General features: G+C 37.2%; 1 protein-coding gene across 2 annotated transcripts in view; it reads left to right on the top strand.

The window, feature by feature from the left end:
• The window catches only part of LOC132626441 (protein kinase and PP2C-like domain-containing protein), a 28,122-nt gene extending 7,277 nt beyond the window's left edge, over nt 1–20,845 (top strand). The window contains exons 7-12 of one of the 2 annotated variants that reach the window (XM_060341310.1): nt 6,745–7,276; nt 9,100–9,169; nt 9,278–9,497; nt 9,576–9,680; nt 17,648–17,743; nt 20,364–20,845. In XM_060341310.1, the coding sequence (XP_060197293.1) occupies nt 6,745–7,276; nt 9,100–9,169; nt 9,278–9,497; nt 9,576–9,680; nt 17,648–17,743; nt 20,364–20,558 (1,218 nt within the window). In that variant the 3' untranslated portion in view covers nt 20,559–20,845. Of the gene's footprint in view, nt 1–6,744; nt 7,277–9,099; nt 9,170–9,277; nt 9,498–9,575; nt 9,681–17,647; nt 17,744–20,363 lie in introns of those variants that run through there. The other variant, XR_009577295.1, reaches the window with a different exon arrangement.
• Nucleotides 20,846–21,341: the final 496 nt, after the last annotated feature.

The raw sequence follows: 21,341 nt of genomic DNA, 5'->3' as shown, positions 1-21,341 counted from the left end.
TAGTTCATGTGATGATAAGTGGAGAGAACCTGAGAATTCGAGCCATGGGTCATTGATCTGACTTTTTGAGCATGAACTGTTGTGATTCCGAAGTCTTTGTGATTCAGAAAGGTGTGAGAGACTCAAGCAAGGAGATTTGGCTGAAAGACGTCTCATGTATCTGCGCATGATATCAGCAGTGACATTAGTGGTTCATGTAATGATGTGAAGCAAACATGCCGCCACTGGGGATGGTTTTCTGAAAGCAAATTGGGAAGGATTTAGGACCGTGTTTATGTAGCATGCGAAGTGAAATGATGCTTTGACGCTTTGACAGTGAGACTGATAGTTGGATCATATTTCATCATGAGGTGATGCTTTAACGGTGAGATTTTTAGTCGGATCATACTTTGCTGCCAGGGATTGATGATAATGTTTACGTAGGTGGCAAAGTTACATGATGCTCTGAAATGAGAGATCGATAACTCAAGACTTTCCTGGAAACGTTTCTTTGCCTGAAATGCCTTTTTTCTAATATATATATGTAGAGCAGAGAGAAAACTAGTTAGTGGTCGACTAATATGCTTGCTCTGAGTGGTGCAGCAATTCGTACTAGGAAAGTTGCTAGGAACATGCTCGTGTTTTGGAAGAGAGTTGACGAGGAGATGGTACTTAAATTATACCTTTCTATATTATTTCATCTGCACTTATTGCTATTACGGATTTACTGTATGTATGAGAAGTTGCTATTCAGGAGCAACCTGAGTAGCCGGAGAGCAAGGAGGAAGGAAAAGTCTGTCACTGTTACCTGCATCCATTTTTTTTACGGAAAAGGGCCAAATATACCCCTGTACTATCGGAAAAGGGCTAAATATACCCTTCGTTATACTTTGGGTCTAAATATACCCCTGTTGTTATACTATTGGTTCAAATATATCCCTACTCCGTTAAAGTTGTCCAAATTGGACATTCAATCCTACGTGGCACTAATATTTGACGAGATGGATGCCACATGGCATGCCACCTCAGCATCCCTAACTCATTTTACCCCTTCCTCTAATTGTTCTTCCACCATGCCCTTGAACTATCGGAAAAGGTCTAAAAATACTCTTCATCCAACTATTTTGCTAAAACTACCCTTCATCCGCCTTTTTTGGCTCACTTATGCCCTTTGACTAACAACACCGAATTAAAAAAAAAAGTTTATTTAAATTCTGCGTGGCATTTTATTACCGGTCCAATTTTTAAACTCTAGCCCAATTAAATAAATCTATCCACCCGATTTTCTCACTCACCCGATCCGCCCGGAAAACATAAAATCTTGCCGGAAAAATCATTTTCGGTCATTTTTGCTCTACTTCCTCATCTTATTCAAGCTTTCTCAAAAATCTAACAATGATGTTTTTGAGATTATTTACTTAAGTCTTCCCATCTAGAAGTTATTGTTCACACTCATCTCCTCTTCATGATGCTTCTGAAGGTCCTGCTGCTATCGATTACCAGTAGGTTTATTGTAGTAACAACTTTTAGTTCCGATTACTTGCTTCCAACTTCCAAGTTTGGGATTTTTTGTTGATTTTGCTGAGTACTTGTGATTATAGAATTTGCTTGAATAGCCGGAAAACGAAGATAGAGTGTTTATAACTAGAATTTTTTAATCATCAATTTTCTTGAAACTAGTTCGATCTTCTTCATTTTTTGTTGCACAATTGGGCATATGGCATACCTTAGGAAAAAGGGTTATACTAGCGTGAAAGGGGGAAACTAGAAAGGACTGAGTTTTCATTTTCTCATTTCTTGGCACCCTGCTTGGCAAATTTTGAAGGGTAGGCTATGTTTGTTGATTGTGATTTCTTGTACTTAAGAAGACTTAAAGTGAATAATCTCAAAAACACCATTGCTAGGTTTTTGAGAAAGCTTGAAGAAGATGAGGAAGTAGAGCAAAAATGGCTGAATGATTTTTTCAGTGAGATTTTATGTTTTCCGGGTGGGTCAGGTAAGTGACAAAATTAGGTGGGTGGATTTATTTAATTGGGTTAGAGTTGTAAATTGGACCAGTAATAAAATGCCACGTGGAATTTAAATAATTTTTTTTTAGTTCAATGTTGACCATTAGTCAAAAGTTATAAGTGAGCCAAAAAAGGTAAATGAAGGGTATTTTTAGACCCTTTCCAATAGTTCAGGGGCGTTTTTGGCCCTTCTCCGTTTAATCTAACATAGTTAGCTACATTCTTATCCTTTTTTCAAACTTGTTTTCATAATGCTTTACTCGGGCCGAGAGTCTTTCGGTAGCAGTCTTTCTACTTTCACAAGGTAGGGGTAAGGTATGCGTACACACCACCCTCCGCAGACCCCACTTGTGGGATTACATTGGCTATGTTGTTGTTTTTGTAATACACTAGCTCTGATACCATATATAATAAGAAAAAAGAGAAAGAAAATTGAAGAATGAGATGTGAAAGAGACTATAAAATGGCAAGGGAGGGAGCGTAGTAGTAAAGAGCCTCAACCTCCAATCGCGTTTGAGTCACCAAAAGACTAAAGTGGGAATAGTCCACTGTTTGACTGCTGGTTTTGTGGGTGGAGTTTCCCATTTCAAAGAATGAGAAAAAGAGGAAAAAATTTAGGAATACTCAACTTTGTTATCCCTTAAGTTATTTGGAGTTTTTTTTTTCATAAGGTAGAATTTTATAAACGTGTGAGCATCAAGAATATGTCGGTAGGAACATAAGTGTAAACCAAAAAAGTTCCTAAAGAATGTGTAGATAACTTATAAAGTAACCATAGCTTCTACACCATCAGTATCAGCTACATTTGCCATGTTGCTCCAAAAAGAAAGCAAAGAAATACAATGAAATCTAAGACTAATAATATCACGACCCAAATTTGGATTTAGGCCACGATAGGCACCCAAAGCCACTAGCCATTTGACGAACTGTCTAAGCTAAAGCATGCTCGAAACGTAGAATCAGAGGAGAGAATACTACTAATACTGTCTCAAATAGATATAAGTGAGCAACCGCAATACAAAGTAGCGAAAGTCAACCCATATACAACCCAAAAAGAGATTAAGTCATGGAGTAGTGAAAGTCAACCCATATACAACCCAAAAAGAGATTAAGTCATGGTGTACTAATTCTGAATACAATTGATACGAGACATAGCTCGACAAAGATAAAACACGAAAGCGGATAGGAGCTTAAGCCACCTCCATGGACTAATTGTGGCTCACCTCAACTAGGTAGGACTTACAACTGGCTGGAATCATTGGTCAGGAGCTGGATCACCACCTACTATACCTGCGCACACGTAGTTACTTTGAGTCTAAAAGACCCAGCAAGATCATTGACTCGCTCTATCAGCCTACCTATTTGTAAGTCTTTAGAAATCGATGGTAATGCATACAAACACCTCATCATTGCAATACAAGTATAGATATGAAATACACGTAAAATAACTGAACTGAATCATGAATACTGATACTGAAAGTAGACATGATGTACAAACTTCTAAGCTGTGATGGTAATGAGACATCACCACTAGACAGAAAGTTGGTTGGTTGCAAATAGATCTTCACTGTGAAACATAAAGATGATGGCTCGATTGAAGGATTCAATGCAAGATTAGTGGCTAAGGGCATCACTCAATCTTATGGAGTTGATTATCAGGAGACATTTACCCCAGTTGCAAATATGATTACTATCAAAATTCTCTGTCTTGTACAACTAATCTTGATCGAGACTTACAAAAGTTTGACACATTTCTTCATGGAGATTTAGAAAAAGAGGTTCATATGAAGATCCCTCATGGATTTGATTCTAAACAAAGTCAGGCAAAGGTATGCAGACTGAGAAAAGCTTTGTACGGACTGAAGCGATTCCCTAGAGCTTGGTTTTACAAATTTTGCAAAGCAGTGCAATGATCTCCTTCGGCTACCAACGAAATAATATTGATCACACCCTCTTCATAACACATCAAAAGGGTAAATTCACTCTTCTCATAGTTTATGTTGTCGACATAGTAATGGTAGGAGATGACAAAGAAGAGATGACCCGATTGAAGAAGTTATTAGCCCAAGAATTTGAGATCAAAGATCTAGGAATATTGTAGTTTTTTAGGGGGAATTGAGGTTGGTCGATCAAAAAAAGGAATCTTTATTTCTCAAAGGAAGTGTATTCTAGATTCTGGAAAGAAACTGGTATGATACGTTGCAAACCAACATAATCATCTATTGAAAGCAATCACAAGTTACAAACAGGGATGAGACAGTCAGTTGATAAGGAGACATATCATAGGGCGGTTGGAAGACTCATTCATATCTCTCACACTACACCAGACATAGTTTATTCAGTCAGCTAGGTGAGTCAGTTCATGCATGGTCCTCGAGTTCCTTATATGCAAGTTTGTCTTTCACGTTTTGCAGGGAAAGGTCTGCTTTTCTCTAAACATGGTCACCGCCAATAGAAGCATTTAGAGATGCGGATCGATCCTAAGATGACAAAAGGTCTACATCCGGTTACGTTACACTCGTAAGAAGCAAGAGGTAAAGTGTAGTTGCTAGATCTAGCGCGCAAGCAGAATATTGAGCTATGACCTAGGGCATTTGTGAGCTTCTCTGGCTACAATAGTTACTGGAAGAATTGAGATTGTCTGGAAAAAGGAGAACTTTCTTTGTACCATGGCAACTAGTTACAAACATTATAGCTCAATATTCCGTTCAACATGACCCAACAAAACATGCTGAAGTTGATCGGCATTTCATCAAAGAAAAAGTTACTAGTAGTACCTTGATTTTGTTTCATTATCACCAAAAATGCAGCTAGTGGACGTGCGTACCTTGAGTTTGTTTCATTATCGTAAAAAATGCAGCTATTGGATGTGCTTATAAAAGGCTTCAACAAAAGGACTTATCATACTTTGGTTGCCAGTTAGGCATGTGCGACATCTTTGCACCAACTTGAGGGCCGTGTTGAGTGTGTTAATTGATTAGCATGATTTTAGGAGACTTTATTTTCTAGCATAATTATTAGAATAAAATATTTTCTTTATTGTAATTGATTGTCTTTCCTTAATTAGATATAGGATTCATTGTATAAATACCCCTTCTCATGGGATGTAAAGATATACAAAATATAAGAAGTTGTTCTCTTCTAAAAATCTTCACCAGTCCACAAAGAATAAGAATCAGTCAATTCTAGACGCTGCACAAGATACCTCCCTTGTGTCGTAAATGACCCTCCATGAAGGTCCAAATCAATTAACTCAAGTTCCTGAACGGAATTGGGAAATTCCGTCATGCTGCCAGCAGTGTTGTCAAAGGCGCGCTTCGCCTCGCTTTATGTGCGCTTCAGTGTCATCATCAAGGCTCTAAGACATACTTTTCCATGCCAATGAGCCTCTTTTGAAGAGATGACACTAGATAATTGATATTTCACTTTATCGTAATGTATTTACGATTTGTTTGTCCATATATTTGTTATTCATGCGTATTATTATTAATCTTGGACTAAACATATATATATATATATGTATATTTGTATTTTTGCGTGATTGTGTCTTTTTTTAGTAAAGCCCCTGCTTTATTTGCGCTTTGCGCTTAAAGCCCCAGCTGACCATAGAGCTTTTTTGCGCTTTTCGCTTTTGATAACACTGGCTGCCAGTGAGTGTTTGCGAATGTCTTCTTTCATTCCGGAAACGAGTTACACCCTCCGTTTCAACCGACACGGAGTTTAAGAAAATAAAGAATACTTTTGAATCTTGTGGTCTTAAACTAAAAATGTGTGTAATGTACCAAAACGCCCTTTAAATATTGTGGTCTTAAGTATACCATGTAGAATGTTGGGTATAAAGAGTTACTAAATATAGAAAGTGACATTCTTTTTGAAACAAAGTAGAAAAGGAAGTAAGACGAACAACTTGAAATAGAGGGAGTACATTAAAATCTCCACAAATAACGCAAGGGCTGTCTGCCATACCTATCATTGCTGATTTAGTTTTTGAGAAAAGGTAAGTGTATTAATGTTAGGTAGCACCAAGATGATGCTAAGAGTGTTACATCCAAAAACTAGCTACAAGGCTCCTCCTATCTATTCAAGCAGCTAACAAAATCAATCAAAGATTCTGTGTCATTCGCATGATCCAATTTACACCAAAAGAATCTTCAGTAAACAATCAACTTTTGTCAAAATTTCGAAGTGCTACCAAATGCTGATCATTTTAGTTTTATCCAGCTCAGTCCATTTCAGTATTTGGCCACCAAAAACTCATAGAAGGATCTTGTTAATTGAAGAGTGAGGAACATACCAATGAGATAATTCAATAGAACAAGACATTTTTCTTAAAAATGGATTATATGTTTTACCCTTCATTTCCTTTTCTCCTGTATGAAGATGTTAAATGAATTTTTATTGCTACAATAAAGTAATTGTTGTCTATTACACTGATCAAGGCATGTTCATTCTAGTCGTGCATTTTCTAATTTAATTTATGTCTGAGCACTATACTAGATAGACAATTTTATGGTTATAAAGATTAGAATACCGTTCTCCTTCTTTTACCTGATTAAAAAAATGCCATTCTCCTTTTGAAATGGTGGAGAACTGAAGTTTTTCTACTCCTCACACAAGATGGGGGTTTGGCTTTTAATTCAAAAAATTGTTTTTCCGAATATATGATTCTTTTTACATCTGGAAAGAGATTATGAGCAGTTGATTTAGTCTGTCATATATCTTATATGCTTTCTGGTTCCTATATCTCGTATGGCAGGCCCATACTGTGCTTGAAATGAACTACACCGAGCAGCAGCTTACTGCAGCCATTGTATGTGTAGGCTTACGACCCGTTCTAGCTGATCTTCAGTCCGGTGCTCCAGCAAGTTTAGTCTCGTTGATAGAAGGATGTTGGGACAAAGATCCACAAAATAGGCCTTCTTTTGACGATATTGTTGTGGAACTTGATTCCATTCTGGAACATGAAATTGGAAGGAACTGTATGGAGAAGGCCTCAGCGGAATCTTTTATTTCTTCAAATGGTGTTGATGCTGCAAATTTCCAAAGCTATCAGGAGAATATCAGCTGGTTCAGTCAAGGTAAAGACTTTTTGAAAAAGGTTCCTACTGCCCTTGCTGCTAGCACATGGCTGGATTCTTCAGATGATCATGTATATAGTCCAGTTCTGTCTTGGGGTTCCTTTGCATCATGTGGGAGAAGGGAAACGATGGAAGATAGACACTTCCTTATGCCTCAGTTATGTGATGAAAAGGATATTCACATGTTTGCAATCTTTGATGGTCATCGAGGTAGGATACCAAGTACTTTTCTCTGTTTGATTTTTTACTGTTGAATTGAATCACCACTGAGTATTCTACTTGTGGAAAAAAGGAATAGGATGTTAAAGGGAGTGGGATTGAACAAATTTCTTAATTTCTACCGTTATACCCTTAGGTTAACCATCATTTAGAAGGGAATAAATAATTTCTTATACACACCGAAACTGAATGTTCTCATTTGCTATGTCAGGTTGAAGAACTGGAAATGTGGGTGTCTAGTAATTTTTGGAGGAACACGTTGGTATCATATGTTACCTCATGTATTTACTACTTGTTTTTAAAGAACAGGGAAGATTGTGTGTGATATCATAGGGCCTTTTTTGCATTTGTATCTAGTTATAACAGTAACCAAACTCAAGAGCCTTTTTTGCATTTGTATAGAGTTATAACAGTAACCAACTAAGATAGTAATAAATACTAATAATAATAATAAAGTAGTTGTTCCTATTATTCTGATTATTGTGATAACAATTTACTATTATTATGACTCCGCGCGTTCCTCTAAAAGCTTTTTTGTGTTTTTTTAAAGAGAAAATGGAGTATACTTTGGAAAATCCAAAAAAGAAAGGTATTTAAATATGTAACACGATAAGCGAGTAAAGCAATTTCCTTTTTTTGTTTGTAGAATGAGGTAAGGGCTGCAACTTACTTGTTACCAGAAAACGTGGGAAGTGTTGATGAATAGTCAGACATAAGATTAATTGATTGTAACTTTACCAGCTAATGGTTTATATAAATAAATTAATGCCTTATCACTGCTGAATCCTATATAAAAAATTGATTTACTTCTCCATTTGCTAAACAATCATCCTTACCTTGAAAAGCACAAGCAGCTTTAAAATCTGTTTGCTTCAACAGGCATGTCATTAGGGAAGAAGGTGGGGATATTCTTACAGCTTTAGCCCTCCTCTTCTTTTTTTTCCCTATCCCTTTGTATCAATAGCAAAGGTCCTTCTCGTTCTATATGTCCTGTTGGGATCACTTGGTTGTTGATTGGTTGGTGGGAGGAATGTGTAGTTGGTTGGAACGATTTGTTTCTTACGTCAGATCAACATTATCCAGTTATTCCTCATTGCAAGAACAACTATGCTGCAGGTTTATCATTCTGGCGTTATTTTCTCTACTAAAGAAATTGATAAGATTCTATTTTTTGGTTTTTTGAGGGGGAGCAGGGATTGGTTAACTTGGGATAAGATGGGTGGACCACTGGCCAGCGGCCACAAAGCCAATCTTAGATGGTTGGTTTGCTAACTTGTAGTTATTGAAGAGCGTAAATTATAAGGTCTCACTGCATGGAGTTGCAAGATGATGAGGGTGTAAATAGGAAAGAAGTTTTGCTTGCTTTCAGTTATATCTTGCTATTATTAGTGTATTTTTAGCAGAATCTTGTGACATTGTCCAACAGGGTTTGACAAAATGATTCAATGGTGAACTCCATTTATTGGACCATACCAACCTCACCTCTAATTTAGCATTATTGCAGAGCATCCCTTTAATCTGGAAATTGCATTGGCATTTGACTCCTTGGTGTTTTCTGTTTGTTGTACTCGAAACTAAACTTTCCATTTCTCCAAGCTTTTTAAATTGAATAATTTGGTATTCTAATAACAACTCATGATGTTAAAGAAGTTTTGAGGACGCTGAGGTAATTTTTTTACCTAAGTGATTGCATTTTAGGGTTAAGCAAACAAAGGATGTACCAGCCACTATGAAGCCCTTTTATTTCTCGTAACTGAAGCTTACTAGAAACATCTTTCACTGGAATATAGCAGTCTTAACTAGTGTGTTTACAGGTTCAGCAGCTGCTGAGTTTTCCACTGGAGCTTTACCGGGATTTTTGCAGAATCTTGGTTCAGTTTGCAGGTTTTACACGCTTAACTTGTGATTGCTCTCCAATTGTGTTTGTGTGAATGACCAAGAAAATTTTAAGAGAGACAAGGCACTCAATCATGGCTGTTTATGACTTTGCAGTCCCTCTGATGCGCTTTTTGAAGCATTCATAAAGACAGATGTTGCATTCAGGACACAGCTTGATTCTTGTCGCAAACGCAAGGGAGCAGTTCAGAAAGATTGGCACCCTGGTTGTACTGCAATAGCTGTTCTTATCATCAGAAACAAACTAATTGTTGCTAATGCTGGTGATTGCAGAACAATCTTGTGTCGATCTGGGAATCCATATGCTCTAAGTAGGGTGAGATCATTCATTTTCATAAGTTTTCTGATGAATCAGAAGGCTTTGCATTTTCACTAATATACGGTACTGTTGTAGGATCATGTTGCAAGTTGTCTTGAGGAGCGGGAACGTATTATCCGTTCAGGTGGCGTTGTCAAATGGCAAGTGGATACATGGAGGGTGGGTGATGCGGCCCTCCAGGTTAGTCTTTCCAGTTTCACGTATTTGTATAGCGCTGGTTAATTATTTGCCTAGTATCCACAGCATGCTGTTTTTTTTTTCCTTACATTTTTACCAGATTCTTGTCAACTGTTATATTCTTGCCCATTTTTTCACTTTGGCTTGGATGTTCTAGCTCCCTTCTATATGTGTTCATATATACTGGAAGTCCACATTTATGCAAATTTCCCAGTTGGTTGGAGTAGTTCCCTTGTTATATTTGATCAGGAGAATCCCCTTGTCTATGATTCTTACTTTCCTTCTGATCCCAGTTCTGTTTGAAATAGATATCCCCAATAAGGCATGACCAAATGTATATGTAGCGGTTCTATTTTTTCCGATTCGTATTTGCACTTGCCTCCTTAAAAAGGAGAGTGTCCCGGGGAAGTACGGTCGTCAATCGTACCAGAAAAAGGGAAAAAATATACTTCTACGTGAATGGTACTCTAAGTGGATGTTATTTTAGAGTCGTCACCTAATTTTAAGGAAATTAGGAAAACCAGTTCGAAAAGGGTTCATTTAAAACGTTAAATTTTAAAAGAATCCTAATTTAACCAAAGTTCGGGTAAGGGTTCTGGTGATCCCTTGGGGAAGGTGTTAGGCACCCCGGCATTAAGGATCCGTAAAATACGGTTTACCTACGGGTTCTAATAGTATGCCTTTGTAGATATGAATTGTTTATGGCGAAAAAATTGTTTCGGTTTATATTTCCACAACAAAAGATTTTAGTCATTCATGCGAAATATATCATGTTTCAAGGAACAAAAGTGGTAAAGTTTTGCCCAAAATTGGGCGTTTAGGGTGTCGGACTGGAACACTTAGGTTAATACCCGAAGTCTCTTAACCTAAGTAAGTCTCTTAACCTAAGTAGGGCTCTACGTAAGTCCACCCAAAAAATAGTTTAAGAAAATATTTTTTAAGTGTATAAAATAGTTTTTAGAAAAATAATTTTTAGGCATACTATTATAGTCCATATATTAATCGTATTCTACGTATATAGTCCATTTTTATTCTATTTTTGGTCAAGTTTTAGTCAAGTTTTTTTTTTTTTAGTCTAAGTCTAAATAGTCACAATCGTCCCATAAGTTCTGAATATTAGTCCGAATCAGTCCGTATGTCACAAGTCCAGAGGTTTTATAAATGGTTCAAATTAGCCCGATAATTCACGAAATCGATCATTTTTAGTTCAGATTATACTAAATCAATCCATTTGAGGTCACAAGCTATATCAAAGTTTCCAAAACCAGTTTTGTATAGTTTTAAAATCAAGTTTATGCGACTTTAAATGTGGGATAACCTTAACGGTTCCAATTTATAAATAAATACACAAGTATAGAATTTAAATGCATAAATAAAGAGATAGGGATATTGGGCCGACCAAGCCCAACAGAATAAATGCATATAAAATTTATCCGCTCCAAGTTATGCTCCATATTTTGCTCCAAGTTGGTAGACTCGATCTAGATACGCTGGTGGGCCCCAACGGGTTTGGATGGACAAGGGTACAAACGGGTATACAAGACATTAGTACACATTCGTAAATTAAACTAAGTACAAGAATTAAGCTGAATTATAATTATTACATAGCCAAAAATGAATTACAAATAGCATTGGGCCAAGCCCAGTAAGATAACTCGGACTGGTAGCAAATATTGCAAAGGTGGCCTAATAAAGGCTAAGGAACTATTGGTCTCAGAAACACATAACAAAGTAGCCCAAAAGAAACAAATGATTAGGGCCCAGAACTGGAGGCCCAAGGCCAAACACCTCAAAATTCCACTGAGGCAGGAAACTGCAATATTCACTAAGTATACACCGGTATACATTCTTTTGGAGGGCAACACAACATGTTGCATACCCACCAAATATTCAATATCCGTCCCAACTTAACCATTCTAATTCCCAGAAATGAACAAATTTATGTGAGCAAAGCAACATCACTGTTTTGAGCGTCAAGAAAGCACAGTAACACAACACACAAGTTACTTGGTGTAAGAACACCTAATCAGGAATCCACAGAAGACAAACAAAACTTGGACTACTCATAAATAAACCTTCAAAAGCTACGAGGAACACATTGAATTCAGTTTTAGGATGACAGATTAGCTAATAGGTAGGATTAGGATCAAACATGGTCAAACTAAGTGCACATAAAGAGTGAGCCAATCTAAAGTTTAACGAACAAGCCACAACCTCTTTCATTGAACAAGTAACCAAGTTACAGCCTCAAAATTCATTTGACTAGGTTAAGAAAACCATTTTATCTCCTTTAAACAGTCACACAAAGTTCAAATAGGATAGAATAGCACATAAATTCAACAAGTAGGTTTAAGAAACACAAATCCAAATCCTCACATCTTAACACAACTAGCTAAACCAAACAGAAGAAAACATGAATCATTCTAAAAGGTTTTAGGCATGACAAGCTCTTTTCTTTCCAAAATAGCACAGAAAATTCAAAACACATCCTGCTAGGTGTAAACAACAACAACAACAACAACAACAACCCAGTGAAATCCCACATCGTGGGGTCTGGGGAGGGTAGAGTGTACGCAGACCTGACTCCTACCAAGGTAGGACGGCTGTTTCCGAAAGACCCCCGGCTCAATAAAAGCATAAAAAGAAGTCAGATAAGGTTAAGAGATTCGGATAAGAGATTTAAAGCGATATGGAAATGAAATAATGCAAGCGACACAGATAACACATGATAATCAGAGCACAGGAAATAACAGATAATAGCAGAAATCGGAGCAGATGACACAAGATAACCAAAGCACAGGAAATAACAGATAATAACAGATAATAGCAGAAATCGGAGCACAAGAAATTATATTGCAATAATGCGACTACTAATAAGAACGGATAACGAGACTATCTACTAGCCTTCTACCCTAATTTGGGTCCTCCAAACCCTCCTATCTAAGGTCATGTCCTCGGCAAGCTGTAATTGCGCCATGTCGTGTCTAATTACCTCTCCCCAATACTTCTTCGGCCTACCCCTACCTCATCTGAAACCATCCATGGCCAACCTCTCACACCTCCGCACTGGGGCATCTGTATCTCTCCTCTTCACATGCCCAAACCATCTCAATCTCGCTTCTCGCATCTTGTCTTCCACCGAGGCCACCCCCACCTTATCCCGAATATCCTCATTCCTAATCCTGTCACTCCTGGTGTGGCCACACATCCATCTCAACATTCTCATCTCGGCAACTTTCATCTTTTGAACGTGAGAGATCTTAACTGGCCAACACTCCGCCCCATACAGCATAGTCGGTCTAACCACCACTTTGTAAAACTTGCCCTTAAGTTTTGGTGGCACCTTCTTGTCACATAGCACTCCGGAAGCAAGCCTCCATTTCATCCACCCTGCCCCAATACGATGTGTGACATCATCGTCAATCTCCCTGCTGCCTTGCACAATAGACCTAAGGTACTTGAAACTACTTTTCTTCTGGATGGCCTGGGTACCAAGCCTTACTTCCAAGTCAGCCTCCTGAGGTGCTTCACTGAACTTACACTCCATGTACTCTGTCTTGGTCCTACTCAGCGTAAACCCTTTTAGACTCCAGAGTATGTCTCCAACACTCCAGCTTAGCGTTAACTCCGCTACGAGTCTCGTCAATCAGGACTATGTCGTCCGCGAAAAGCATACACCATGGCACCTCACCTTGAATTTGCCGTGTCAATCCATCCATCACCAAGGCAAATAAAAACGGACTAAGAGCTGATCTTTGATGCAACCCCATCACAACTGGAAAGTGCTCTGAGTCTCCTCTTACTGTCCTCACCCTGGTTTTGGCTCCCTCATACATGTCCTTGATCACCCTAATGTACGCCACAGGTACATTTTTAGCCTCCAAGCATTTCCATAGGATCTGTCTTGGAACTTTGTCATAAGCCTTTTCTAGGTCGATGAATACCATGTGTAAGTCCCTCTTCCTCTCCCTATACTGCTCCACCAACCTTCTCATAAGATGGATGGCTTCTGCTAGGTGTAAACAAGAACAATAAATATCCAGGACCATTTTTGAGACCAGGTTTTCACTCAAGGGGTATTCAAAAACCCTTTTAAACTAGTTTGCACTTTGCAGGTAATGAACATATAGAAAGCACAAAGGCAAGTTCTCAAAACCACTTTTCGAATTTTAAAAACAGTCATAAGAGGCGAGCAAGAGGTCATACAAGCAGGACACAAACAAACATTTTGGAAAAACCATTTTTTTATCTCAGTTTTGCCTTCAAAGCCTTAAAAACAGGAATCACAACATGACCAGTACCAAATAGGGAACAGGACATCAAGATTTCAATTCTTGATACAACACAGAAGTTTAGTAAAAGCAGTGTTTAAGCCACAACAAGTTATGAACTTCATTTGAAACCATTCTAAACAGGAAATCCTTTAAACAAACAAGCAAACACACAATGATTCATGTCTTAACCTCAAACAGCCAAACAATACACCTCAAACCTCAAGGAACCAATGGAGCAGTAACTCCAATCATAAACAGATCCCCTTTTTGTCATCTTAAAACCATTTCAAGACATCAAATCCTTTAAAACATCAAGACACCCCTAATAAACATCTCAAAACCTTGAAACAACTTAAACATCTCAGAGCCAAAAGAGAATTCTGTTAAAACTGTAGGCATGAACATAATATAGGTTTCTTTGGCTCAAACATCCATTTTCAAAGTTCTAAAATATATTAAACAACATCATAAAACACTCAAACAAACTCCATATCCTTATTTCACACATCAAAGCAGTTTCAAAAGCTAAATGGCATAATATGATTTAAGTAACACAACTAGCAATATAAGCTGTAAATAGAGTAAAATAGGTTGGAATAGGAGTGTTACCTTTTTGTAGGGCAACCAAAAGATCAAAATGGAGGGATTGAGTCAACTTTCAAACACCAACACTTGAAAACCTTTTAAAACAACCTTTTTCTTCTTAAATCTTTGTATAATATGTGTATATTAGAATAGTATAAGTAAGTATATCTTATAGTATTCTTAAAGTAGTGGTCTATTTGTAGTATTTAGGTAGTATATAGTATATTTTGGTTTTTTCAGTGTATCTGAGTAGTAGGAGGATTGTATATTTTCTAAATACTTAGAATTTTTAGCCAAAAGGTCGGATCCTTAAAAATGGCACAATTGCCTTCTATTTATAGCAAACAATTAAGGTTTAGGGACAAAAGAGGGAATGTCATTCATCCAAACGAATTCTTTCCCTACCCACCCCCCACCCCCCACCCCCCCAAAAAAAAACCCTAATTTCAATCTCACAAATTCAAATTCGAGTAAAGGACCAGATTATTCCCACCAGAATTGTACTACCTTATTCTATATTCAACAATTTTAACAAAATCAGATAATTTCCAACGGATAGTACTAGAATTTACACACAAAATATCTAATAAATCCGTAAATACTAGGATAGTACAGTGAGTCACACATACAGCCCAAAAATAGTACAACCAACGTTACAATAGTACTAATTTAGGATAAAATCCCATAGAATTCCCTTTACCCTAATCCAATGGAAGTTTCCCCTTTAAAAAAACTTCCATTTGGTGTCATCGTGCTCAAGATAATAGCAAGCTCAATGGCTTCTGTCCATGGCTCCCATGACACGGAAGAATTTTAGGGTAACATCCCATTAGGGGTTCAATTAGACACGGTAGTATTTAGGTAGTATATATTTAGTATATAGTATATTTTGGTTTTTTCAGTGTATCTGAGTAGTAGGAGGATTGTATATTTTCTAAATACTTAGAATTTTTAGCCAAAAGGTCGGATCCTTAAAAATGGCACAATTGCCTTCTATTTATAGCAAACAATTAAGGTTTAGGGACAAAAGAGGGAATGTCATTCATCCAAACGAATTCTTTCCCTACCCACCCCCGCAAAAAAAACCCTAATTTCAATCTCACAAATTCAAATTCGAGTAAAGGACCAGATTATTCCCACCAGAATTGTACTACCTTATTCTATATTCAACAATTTTAACAAAATCAGATAATTTCCAACGGATAGTACTAGAATTTACACACAAAATATCTAATAAATCCGTAAATACTAGGATAGTACAGTGAGTCACACATACAGCCCAAAAATAGTACAACCAACGTTACAATAGTACTAATTTAGGATAAAATCCCATAGAATTCCCTTTACCCTAATCCAATGGAAGTTTCCCCTTTAAAAAAACTTCCATTTGGTGTCATCGTGCTCAAGATAATAGCAAGCTCAATGGCTTCTGTCCATGGCTCCCATGACACGGAAGAATTTTAGGGTAACATCCCATTAGGGGTTCAATTAGACATGAAATCATAAGTAAAACATAAAATTAAACTTGATAATAGCATTAGGATAGAAAGGGGAACAAAACCCCTCGAAAATTAGCCGTGGAATAGCCATGAAAATGGCTCGATGATCAATCGCATAAAAAACCCTAAGTCGCCATTTGAGAGAGAAGAAAGGAGACGATGATCTCATTGTAAATGAAATAAAAAGAGGGGGGGGGGGGGGGGGGGGGGGGTTTGGAAGTTTTGTTTAAAAACTTTCAACCCCCCTTTAAAATCTAAATTCCCCCCAAAAGTTTTTAAATTATTTAAAAAGGCCCCCCTATGTTTAGAATACACACTTTTCAAATTGTACTCCATTTTTGAATAAGTACCTAATTTCGCAAAAACACGTATTCATCTAGAAACCCATCGTAAACTTATTTTTTATAAAAACAAAATTTGGAATACGCCATTTTAAAATACGAGCTTTAATATAAACCCAATATTGACATAGTTTCGGGTAATACTTCAAAGTGTGAAAAATGCGGTCAAAATGAGCCGTAATTCATACGTCGTTTTAATTAACAATTTTCCCAAGTTAGACGGAGCGGGATACGTATTTTCTTTTTGAATTATATTTATGAAAGTAAATAACTCGTACTTTTCTTGCAATTGTCAATTTTTACGGAATAATAATTAAATGTCAATTTTTGCAATTTTCTCGGGATTTTTGAAATTTTATTTTCTTTAAGCGTGCATCCTTGCTCCGTTTTTGACTCGGGAATTTTGAAAATTAAAATACGCGTCTTATGAGGTGAAAATTAGGTGTCAACAGTATATGCACATTACCCAGTCCTTTTAGTGAGGGCAAGTGTTGTCTGCACTATAATCCTTCATTAGCAGTTACAAAATGTACAGATATCATGAAGCTCAATGATCAAGTTTTTATACAAGTTATAAATGTATTAATATCAGAACAAGTAGTCATGGAATGCACTACCTTTTTCTCGTTCGTCATGTATATATTGTATGGTGAATGGTAGGTTAATGACTTGTGTTATAGAAGTTTGGAAAAAAAATTTCACATCCAAATATTATATGAAGGGGTGCTTGACACCTTTAGGCTAGCAGCAAATAGCAATGATTGGCTGGAGTCTGTTGCGTTTTGCACCCCTAACATATGTCCTCTTTTGGGATTTGCACCCTGTCCTATTATCTTTTGTAATTCGCACCCTAACCGCTTTATTTTCTTGCAAAATAATGAAACCACTCTTTTTGTAAATTTTCCAACAGGGCAAAACTGGAATACAAATAATAAATCGTCTAATTTGTATTCCAGTTTTGCCCTGTTGGAAAATTTACAAAAAACAGTGGTTTCATTATTTTGCAAGAAAATAAAGTGGTTAGTGTGCGAATTACAAAAAAAATGTAGGACAGGGTGCAAATCACAAAGAGGACATACGTTAGGGGTGCAAAACACAACGGACTCATTTGGCTGAGACCAACTATAAATAGGATACATTATCTCAATAGTTGGTGATTTAGGCTGGCCTTGTGTGGAAAACAAAGAAAGAAATAGTTGGTTAATTAGGATCTTTCAAAATATAGATGTTGTTTTATCATTTAGTAATCTGATTACATTTACTTTCTCTAGGTCACACGGTCTATTGGCGATGATGATCTGAAGCCAGCTGTAACTGCGGAACCTGAGATAACTTCGACTATTCTTTATGCCGAGGATGAATACATTGTAAGGATTACAACCAATAAATCTTCCATCTTGATGGGACTTAGTTTACTCAAGAAGAATTATCATTCCGTGATATTTGAATGACTACTTATTCTTATCAAATTCTAGTAGTGAATCTATCTATATATTTATATGTGACAACATTTTATTTACTTTCAGACCAAATTAGTTGATTCTCAGATTAGACTTACCTTCTTATCTCTGGTTGTATGAAAACCAGTTATTCCAGGCATTGTGTAGAAGTGTTGATGGGTTTAGAAACATAGTGCATTGTTGCACAATCAGTTCCCACATGAGGGTCTGTTTTTTAACTTTCATTAAAATATGATGACAAATAACATGCAGCTAATGATCTGGACTCCGTTTTGGTACTAATATTGTTTGTTGGTTTGAGGCCCTATGTTTCCTTGACCTTGTTGCTTCCCCTTTGCGGCCACTCTTATTACTTTGACTTGGAAATGTATGGGTACATTCAGACTTTCTCTTTTTGTTTTCTTCCCTTTTTCCTTTGCTTTGAATTAGGGGTTGGATATTAATTTAACTGGTAGCGAGTATTTTGGGTGGGGAGGGAAAGTGGAGTAGGGACAGGAAAGTCTACGCTGGTATTGGAATTTGTGAAGTGCATTAGAATTTTGATGGGCACTCACAAGGTCAGTTCAAGGCATTCATAAGAAAGAAAAGGCTATGAAACTCCACATGAATGGGAAAATATGGACGTTTGCAAGAGGAATTTGACATCAGAATTACTGATTTCCTGTTAAAGGTATGCATAGTTGTTGTTGTTGTTAGTTAAGAAAAGCGAGCCCAAAAGCCAAACCTTTGAATGCTTGTTCCAAATAAGAGGTTACCTAAGCCTGTGAGTCCATTGTGCTTGTCTTTGGGTGGTAGCCATCCTTCTAAATTGAAGTTACATACCTTTAAAACATTTTATCCTTAAGGATCCTTTGGAACAGCCTCTCAACCCCACAAAGGTAGGGGTAAGGTCTGCGTACATCCTACCCTCCCCAGACCCCACTTGTGGGATTACACTAGGTGTGTTGTTGTTGTTGATCCTTTGGTATGGGAATTTTCCAACAAATTAAGCCAGAAAGGTTTTCGGTCAAGTGTTTGCTAGCTTTCTAAGTTTCTATCTCCACATAACTTGATGGATCATTTATTAGCCAGTTCTGGATGGAATAATTCTAAAGGAAAAAATAGGATATTAGGGTCCCTCTAGGTATATGTGGTAAGATATATGTAGCTCCTTGTGTATAGAAAGAGCACACTATCTTGTGAATCCTCTCTTTCTTTTTCTTCATTCTTTCTCTTTCCCCAATCTCCTTTAGGCTCTCCTCCTGTGCAAGCCCCTGCCCTTGTGCAATTTCCACTCTTAACTTCTCTAGTGGTATTCTCCTACCTTAGCAACACTGGTTATACGCTTCCTCCATATCTCCTTTCCCTAACCATTTTGCTCACTCTCGTCAAGCTTTGCCCAACATCTCCCGTGAAGTCCTCTCGTAGTCCACCTACTCAGATCTGCCCCTAGATATCTCTATGCCTCAACCCCCTTTCTCCCCTCCCTCCTTTGCTGTTTCATGTGTCTGCCTATGGCATATCATTTCTCCTGACAAAAGGAGTTTGCTGCTCCTTACACTGCTTACATTGGCAATTGACTTCTCTTGCTTGGCGGGCTATTGCTTCCTTTTTTTTCCTTAATCATTTTTTTGTGTCCATCTTTTAGTTTCCTTCTTTCTTTTTGGCCCCTCCCCCAACATTCCCGTTCAAAATGTTTTAGCTTTTGTGTTAAGAGAATTGATTTTAGTGTATGAATTAGTGATTTTAGGTTTTGTTCAGTAGAGGTTTGTTGTGCTGAAAGATAATTTGCATGGTTGGATACAAAACTCAGATCGTGTGGATGATTGGATATGATATTTTGTTGACAAACTAATGGAGAACATATAATTTTTTCTCATATATATTCTGGGTTTAATGGAATTATTGACAATTCATTTGGTAAGTAGTCTGACATAACAAATAGTGGTCAAGAATACTAATCATGTTGTAATATCCTCATTGTGATGAAGTCCAAGAGAGTTAGAGTCCACCATATCTTGTTCGGTGTAGCGAACAACTAAAGAGTAATATGAACATGGTGCACCACTTCATACTTTGCCTTCTAATGATTAATCTACATTTACCACATACCATTATTCCTATTCCCTTGTTTGTTATCATGTTTTCAATAGATCTCTTCGTGTTGGATGGTTATGCGTTATAATGATAAATCCCCTTATCTTCGTTGCATTTTCTGTTAAATCAGTGTGGATCTTTCTTGAGAAGTTATTTTGGATAGAATTTGCTTGATATTGTTCTATAGTTTCTGCCAAGAAATAACTTTCTGTCTAGAATTTCTTCTCTAATTTGACAGTTGTCGGAGAATGCTATGCTCACTAGATTCTGTGTGTATATTTGGACATTGTCGTTGCCATTTTGCTTCTAATATTGACTTGATAATGTTGCTGGATCCTCTGTACTAACGTTGGTTTACAAATCTCAATTAATCGCTCCCGTAGTTGAACAATATCTATATAGTCATGCAAGTTATAGTGTTCATTTGCTTATGTCTTATTCAATATATCAGGTAATGGCGAGTGATGGCCTTTGGGATGTTGTTAGTGAGACGGATGTGGTGAACATAATCAGAGATACAGTGAAAGAGCCAGGAATGTGCTCAAAGAGATTAGCAACAGAAGCTGCGGAACGGGGAAGCAAAGACAATATAACCGTTATCGTTGTTTTCTTGCGTCCAGTTTCCACAGCCGAGAGAATTTATTAGCTCTGGTATCATCATTCATCATTCTTTGCAAAAAGGTGCCATTCGTGAACTTCCTACAAATCGAAGATTCTTTCTGTGAAGTGCAAATCAATTGATAAGAACAAACGTGATGTATTTAATCAGTGGAGTTATTTGGATAAGTTAATTGTCCGCTGTCAGCTTGTGATAGTTGTTTTCTGATTTGTGATCTTGATTCGGAATAAAGTTTCTCTTTTCGGACTTCCTTAGTTGTTCCCGATACTTTTTCAAAATAATATCATCATCCAATGATAGCAAAGAGTGTAACATGTGAATGTCTTTATATGAATTCGCACATATTAGTGCTATTGGAACAACAATAACATACCCAGTGAAATCCCACAAAGTGGGGTCTGGAGAGGGTAGAGTGTACGCTGGCCTTATCTCTACCTTGGGAGGTGGAGAGGCTATTTCCGGTAGACCCTCGGCATTTAGACAAAATATAGTAATAGAATGCATCTGCTGAAGGCAAGACTCATGTAACAACAAGCTGGACCGAAGCTCAGCCATAGTTGGTTTTGGTCGTTGAGTAATTCAATATTAGTGCTATTGCAGAGTTATAAACTCCTTGAACATCTTTTTGTGCAGCTAGCTGTTTTAGATTAACAAATTCCCTTTTATGCATATTGTGATGTGAATATATACTTAGTAGTGGATTTGTTGCCCACATTATTGGCATCCACCAAGCACCTGAAAGATTGCAGAAAACATTTGCAGCTACAACATTACCATAAAACAAGTCACTAAAAAGATGTTATTACATTT

This window comes from Lycium barbarum, chromosome 2 (assembly GCF_019175385.1).
Source record: "Lycium barbarum isolate Lr01 chromosome 2, ASM1917538v2, whole genome shotgun sequence".
Classification (NCBI taxonomy): Eukaryota; Viridiplantae; Streptophyta; class Magnoliopsida; order Solanales; family Solanaceae; genus Lycium; species Lycium barbarum.
Note: the sequence above shows the minus strand (reverse complement) of the source record. Positions and strands in the feature narration are given on the sequence as shown.